This window comes from Trachurus japonicus, chromosome 10, assembly GCF_045865225.1.
Source record: "Trachurus japonicus isolate A0001 chromosome 10, Traja_1.0".
In the NCBI taxonomy this organism is placed as follows: Eukaryota; Metazoa; Chordata; class Actinopteri; order Carangiformes; family Carangidae; genus Trachurus; species Trachurus japonicus.
Window position 1 is genome coordinate 20,137,020 of NC_140916.1, and position 6,899 is coordinate 20,143,918.

The 6,899-nt window shown below is 41.1% G+C and overlaps 1 protein-coding gene across 5 annotated transcripts in view; it reads left to right on the plus strand.

The window, feature by feature from the left end:
- apbb2a (amyloid beta (A4) precursor protein-binding, family B, member 2a) overlaps window positions 1–6,864 on the plus strand; it is a 38,870-nt gene extending 32,006 nt beyond the window's left edge. For all 5 annotated transcript variants that reach the window (XM_085789892.1, XM_085789895.1, XM_085789893.1 and 2 more), the window contains exons 10-14: window positions 867–942; window positions 3,454–3,534; window positions 3,625–3,740; window positions 3,846–4,028; window positions 4,882–6,864. In XM_085789892.1, coding sequence (XP_085646018.1) covers window positions 867–942; window positions 3,454–3,534; window positions 3,625–3,740; window positions 3,846–4,028; window positions 4,882–5,058 — 633 coding nt within the window. In that variant the 3' untranslated portion in view covers window positions 5,059–6,864. The remainder of the gene's footprint in view (window positions 1–866; window positions 943–3,453; window positions 3,535–3,624; window positions 3,741–3,845; window positions 4,029–4,881) is intronic.
- The last annotated feature ends 35 nt before the right edge of the window (window positions 6,865–6,899 follow it).

A 6,899-nucleotide genomic window follows, 5' to 3' on the forward strand; every position in this document is an offset into this window, starting at 1 on the left:
AATTTCTTCTTATCCCCTTCTTCAAACTGAAGGGTGAGTAAGTGAGTGTGTATCTGTGTATGCATGTGTGTGTCTGTGCGTGTTAGGCCATGCCTCTTCATATTGCCTATTTTAAAAAATTGTGGTAGCTTTCTCTTTACTGCAGCGGAGAAACTTGGTGACCTGAGTCTTGCAGCTGAGTGGACTTCCCTTGTGTGTATGTGTGTGTTTGATAGAGAGAGTGAACAATAGAGAGAGAGAGAGAGAAATATGTGTGTATGCATGCGTCTTCTTGTATGTTCCCCTGTGAGCAAAGTTGCAGACTCACCATGGACTTTGATTAATGACACCTACAATTAATCAAGTGTCTGTAGCGGGAAGAGAGAGCAGTGACTCAGTGCAGCGGCCGTGCAGACTCCTCAACTCTCCTTAGAGAATGTGCTCACTGCAGCAAAGGGTCAGAGGCAAAGCAAAGCAAAGCAAAGCAAAGAAAGACACTATAAGACATTTATATTTGTTTTTAAAGTCTTACCATCTCAGGAGAGACAGATGTACAGACAGATGTGGGAAGTCAGTAAATATTGAGAAACTGTTGGTTTTAGGCTTTTTCATAGGATGTGTAAACTGTAGATATTGGATATCACCAGTCGTAACCTTTAAGTATTATTATTTGTTTGCTCTATATGTTATTCTTCTTCACAGCAATGTTTTTTCTTTTCGCTTCATCTATTTTCATCCATATCTTTCTTCCCCCACTGTCTATTTCCATTCTGATCACTTCTCCTTTCCTTTCCCATCCCACCCTTTTTCATTTTCTCATTTTCTTTCCCTGTTTTTCTCCCATTCTACTGATATTTTATCCCCTTCCCTCTTCAATTTTTGTTTAGATTATGGCTGAAAGGAAAAGTGCCAAGGCTGCAGCTGGCAGCTCCTCCCAGACCGGCTCTGATGTACCCCTACAAGGTACACACACACAGACACACAGACACACACACAGTCTTTCTTTTTCTTTGAGTCTCGCTCTTAGCTTGTGAGGGAGAATTGGATTTGTCAGTTGTGTGCTATCTTTCCTGCTGTGGTATCGTGTGTCACATAACATCCCCACATATATGAAACCATGTATGTTGTTCTACTTTTTTTTTTTTTTTTAATTATAAATGACCTAATCGCCTCAGGAATAGCTGTGCACATTTTTTAATAGAAAAGATAGCCGTGTTTGGTTCAATTACACACAGATAATGCTGACTCTACTACAACTCCTCTCTCTCCACAATCACTGAGCTTTATCCTTGCCACCACTAATTCTATTCACCGTTTCCTATTTCGCTAAGTCCCTCTGCTTGTTCCTCTCAGTCCCAAGCAATTATAGGCAGAATAAGAAAAAAGCACCAGCACAATTCATCCTCTACTGTAACTTCAGCCCATGTGTGTATCTGCTGAGCACTGGGGAAAGGAGCTTCAGCATCAGAATATAAAAGAACTATATCGGCTCTTCACTTACACAGGCAGTCGACCTCATTAAAACGCAATTAGTGTTTCTTTGAGGCGAGGCCTGGTGCTCCACAGTGCCCATCCCAACCCCAGGATCAAAGAACTTATTGGTGAAACATCTCTCACATCTTTTGAAGCCATAACATACTTGAACTCATAGTCTTTTCATTTAAAAAATGGTATCAAGTGAGAGGCGTGGTCTTCACAGTGGATATACCAGTCCATTAGCTTCATTAGGGGGGTTTTCATCCATTAAACTGACAACAGGTCTTGTTCTCACCTGGATTAGATTCCTAAAGGGTAGTTGAGAGTGCTGAGTTCTGTGTTGGGACACTTCAGAGGAGATTAGCATTGGCGGCTCGAATCCCTAACTGTCCCAGTCGCTGTCGAAGTGTCCTTGAGAAAGACACCTTACCCTCGTGTGAATGTGTATGAATGATCATGGTGGTGGTCGGAGGGGCCGTTTGGCGCACATTGGCAGCCACGCTTCCGTCAGTCTGTCCCAGGGCAGCTGTGGTTACAGATATAGCTTACCACCACTGGTGTGGATTTGGTATGAATGAATAATGGTTTCTGTAAAGCGCTTTGGATATCAGGTATCAATAAAAAAGCACTATATAAATGTAAACCATTATTATTTATTATTAATATTAATGGCTGTGCTGTGCTCTGCTGACCTCATCCTGCATCCTGTCCTGCTTGTCCTCTCTTTTAAATATGGAGTTAATGTGTAAAAAATGTTCATCACTCATCATGTAACTCCTGTTGTCAGAGTGTTATTGGTGTGCTCTCAACGTCATTGGAAAAGAGGGTTCAAAAACTGAATTTTTTATATAGCATTTTGAATTTCACTATCATGCGAACAATTGGAGTCAATGCAAAAATTGCATTTTTAAACATCAGTTTGGAGCACTTATGGAGCCAGTAAATCATTGCTTAAAACAAATCCAACATCTCCATGCTGTCTAGATGCAATTTGTGTATTTTCGGATGTTTGTCTCAACTGAATTTTTGACAGCAGTTTGAAATCTGCCTTTACACACTAACAGCTGTTGTCTTGCACACAGGTGACTGACTGGCTTAGTCAATTTGTAAAGCATGTGACATTTCCACTTGCCAACTAGCTCAGTGAGATACAGGATGGTTGTTGGTGTTGAAGATTGTGAGTTCAAGCCTCAGTTTATGCAACATTTCCATAGAGAAATCTCCCCATACTTTTCACAAAGGTCCAGTCCCATGCCAGATGTCCTCAACTGGAAACACAAGACAATACTCCTGATGGCAGAGCTACAGCAAGCCTCTAAATTTCAAAATTTAAAAAAATTCATAACAAATCAACCATGTGCTACAGCTTCTGCCTAAAATTGCCCGGCCCCGACCATTGATGCGCAGCAGCTATATATTGACATTTTTTAAATCCATGATGAGAGAGATTGGGAAAAATTCTTAATAATTTATGTCACCACTTTGAGGAGGGGAAACCGTTTTTGTGCCATTTTTATTGAGTTAATGAAATTAACATACTTTGAACTGTGTGGTTTAACTTTTATCCAGTTTCAGTGCTTTGTATTTTAACCTTGTTAGAAATTATTAAGCTTGTAAAGTTTACTGTGTGGTGTGATAATAACAAGGTCCTGAGGGTAAAGGGTGTTAACCCCCGCACTGATTGAAATGCAGGTGAGACAGCATCTTTGATCCTCCTCATGCAATGTGTATGGTAATCTTTTCTGCCCACAGGCCATTGTGTAAACAGACACAGCTGGGCTTTCTTGCAGAAAATATCCAGCCTCTGAAATCCTGCATGCCTGTGTGGGAACATATTTTTTCATGCCCTAATCATGTCAACAGCACCCTAAAATATTAAAATATTCACCACTGTTTGTTTATCTCTCTAGTTTTAGCCAATTATCATGTGGACTCTTTTGGAACTTCGCTGTGTTAGATCAAATTCCCAGTTCGGATCTGTGTGTTTTCCCTCTGCAGAGTTCCCGATGCCAAAGACTGAGCTGGTGCAGAAGTTTCATGTGCTGTACCTGGGTATGACATCTGTGTCGCGACCTATAGGTAAAACTGAACCCATGTTGAAAACCCCTACATGCATCATAAGAAATGCTGCGTCCTTAAGCTGCTCAGACGTCTGTGTTGTGTCCTCAGGTATGGACATCATAAACGGGGCCATAGAGAGCCTCCTGTCCTCCACAGGCAAAGAGGACTGGACTCCTGTCATACTGAGTATTGCTGACACCACTGTGGCTGTGATCAAAGAAAAGGCAAGCGGCTTTTTGTTGCTAAATGAATAAAACATGTGAATGTTCCTACCCATTAGAGAGGGAGATCTAATACAGCTCTGATTCTCCTCTTTGATGGCTGTGCAGGAGGAGGACGAGGAGGTGTTGGTGGAGTGTCGTGTCCGTTTCTTGTCCTTCATGGGCGTGGGACGAGATATCCACACATTTGCCTTCATCATGGACACTGGAAGCCAGCACTTCCAGTGTCATGTGTTTTGGTGCGACCCTAACGCAGGCTGTGTGTCTGAGGCCGTGCAGGCAGCATGTGTGGTAAGCACATATTAAATTCTCTCATTACTGTATGAAATGATGATGAAATACTTTGTTTAATTATGTATGTTAAATAACTTATGTTACTTAGTTGTATCACTATTTCTAAGTGAATGTTTAAAGGTGATTTTTTTTCTTTAGAGAAGCAGCTCTACATCTTGTACAGTACACTTTTGGTGCTTTCTTGCCAGGTATTAGATGAAAGGACTGATACTACTCTCATAGTTATCCCAATTTAGCATAACAGTGATGACAGTGGAAAACCAGCTAACCTGATTCTGTCCAAATGTTATAAAATCTTGCTACCAATGCACCAAAAACTCATGAATAACATTGCAAAATCCAAAGTATTCTTTTTCTTTTTTTTTAAATGTATATCCTATGTGCAGTCTCATATGTTGGGCACTGGTACAACTACCTACAGTATGTACCTATAGTGTATTTTTCTGTAATATGGTGTTTATGTACATCTGATTATTATTAGATTGATGGTCACCTCTAAAGAAGAATCTGTCCTAGGGGAGACAACAAAGGATAATCTAATCTAATCTAAAATGCTTCATGTGCTGGATTGCACTGGATTGTGTTATATTTAGTTAGAGCCTGGCTCCCTGTCTCCCTCTGTTTTCTACCTATGGGCTGAGCTACCCTATTGCCTACTGGGAGTAGGGGTTTGCATCAGATTTGCTAAATCGACATGAATTGCATCTATCTTTGCATCTAAGTGTTGAAGTATGATGCACAACTATTATGTATAAATAACCAAAATACTGCAGGCAATATAATTTACATTCACTGTATTTTAACCTAAAAACAATAAAAACTCCACTTTCCATCTCCTCTTCTTTCTTAGCTGAGGTATCAGAAGTGTCTGGTAGCGAGGCCGCCATCCCAACGCGCCGGTTCCTCCACCTCACCCACTGCGGACTCAGTGACCCGACGGGTGACCACGAGCGTGAAACGCGGCGTCCAGTCTCTCATAGACACTCTGAAACCCAAGAAACAGCCGTCAGAGCTCCCTCAGCAATGACCCAGTCACCAGCGATCACAGCACCACCCGGCCGACGCCTGGAACGCCACTCACACTATCGCCACGACAACACCTAATCAGTACCAGCCATGGTAACCGATGATGTACATATATGTTAACAAACACCACCGCAGAGGAAGGAAAGAAGAGCGATACTCAAAAATGCCTGACGATTTTTTTTTTTTAAATGACAAGAAAACATGTGTTTTATGAGGAGGAAGTGGAAAAGCTGCGGCGTGTTTGCTGCTGTCGCCTGGTGTCACTGGTTGAACTTTGACCTTTGAACGCTACGGTGCCCAGGTGGAGAACACCTGCTGGCTTCACAGGCCCTGGATTTCTGGGCTGGATGGATTACTTGATCAAGAGCTCCATAGACAGGATACAGGATTACCCAGAAGAAAAAGATCAAATTTCTCTTTCCACTCATTGGTTTCCTTAGTTTTCTTTCATGCTCTGTCCCCTTCTGTAAAATATATTCATCCGCATAGAAAGAGCTCCTGGACTATAGATGCTGAGCCACAGGAACCTTCCAGACAGAGAACGGGGGTCATCTTTGCTGTCAAGGGAATCTGGTGAAGGAAGGTGAACAAGAAAAACAACCGAGCCGAGACAGACACTCGAGCAGCCCACCAAACAGCATCAAAGTATTTTGATTCTTAAAATGTGTGACAAACTTGAAACAGAAACTTAAAAAAAAAAAAAAATCCCCTCTGAGGATGAATGAAGTGATTGTAATGAAGTGTATGTAAATGATTGTATGTAGGAAGAGAGAATTTAGGGATCAAGTCTTGTAGATATGAGGGAGAGATGAGCTGTTGGTGACAGAAAATGCGACAGATGTGGGTTTTGATTTTGCATGTTTTCTTCATGGGATGTGTTTTTTAATGTAGATGAGTTAAGGGTCTTGGTAAGAAGAGTGGTGAACACATGAGAAACAGATGCTCTCAGCACAAGTCATCTCCACTTGACCATGACTGGATTTACACTGGCACAAAAAAAGAAGAAAAAATAAATCAAGCTGATTTCTAACCCATACTTAAATTAAAGGTGACTCTGCTTCATTTACAGAACTATTAGAAAGTCATCTAATGATTTCTTTTTTACTTCCCATTCCCTGACAAATGGCTCGTTCAGGAAAAGAGAGGTAACAGTTTTTAATGTATTTTAAAGCTTTAAATTAGTTACGATTGTAGGTTTTTTGCATTCATTAAAGAAAATATGAGTTGAAAAGCTCAAGAATGTCGCATTGCTTATGTTCAAACGTAACAATTTCCTCAGGAATCTTTCTGCATACACCCGATTTATGTGCAGTAGTAGCAAGAAATTTCAGATCCGATCTTTGACTTTGGCAGACGTGATGTGCTCGTGGCTATATGAACAGCGGTGCACTGCAGTGTTCATCCTGCTTGAACAGCGTAGAAACGACCAAATCTGTGCCGCACAGTAAGGGTTAACTGTATGTTCTCTTCTTCAGTAAATCCAGCCGGTCTACTCCTACACACTCACATACAAACATACACACACACACACACACACAAATATGCACATACAGCAGGAAAAAAAGAAAGTCTGCTGTCACCGCTATCAAAACCTTTACACTGCTCCTATGGCTCGGGGCCACCACCTGCACTCGACGTGAACTCTGTGAATGCAGTCAAATCTCAACGAAGAACACACACACACACACACACACACACATAAAACAAACAAGAGATGCTGTAAATCATTTCAGTTCTGTTCTTCACTCATCTCGACACCATGTAAATGTAATCTGTTGTGACAATAAATGCATTATTAAAAGAAAAAGTAGCAGCTTTTTGAATATGTCCTTTAATGTTTCA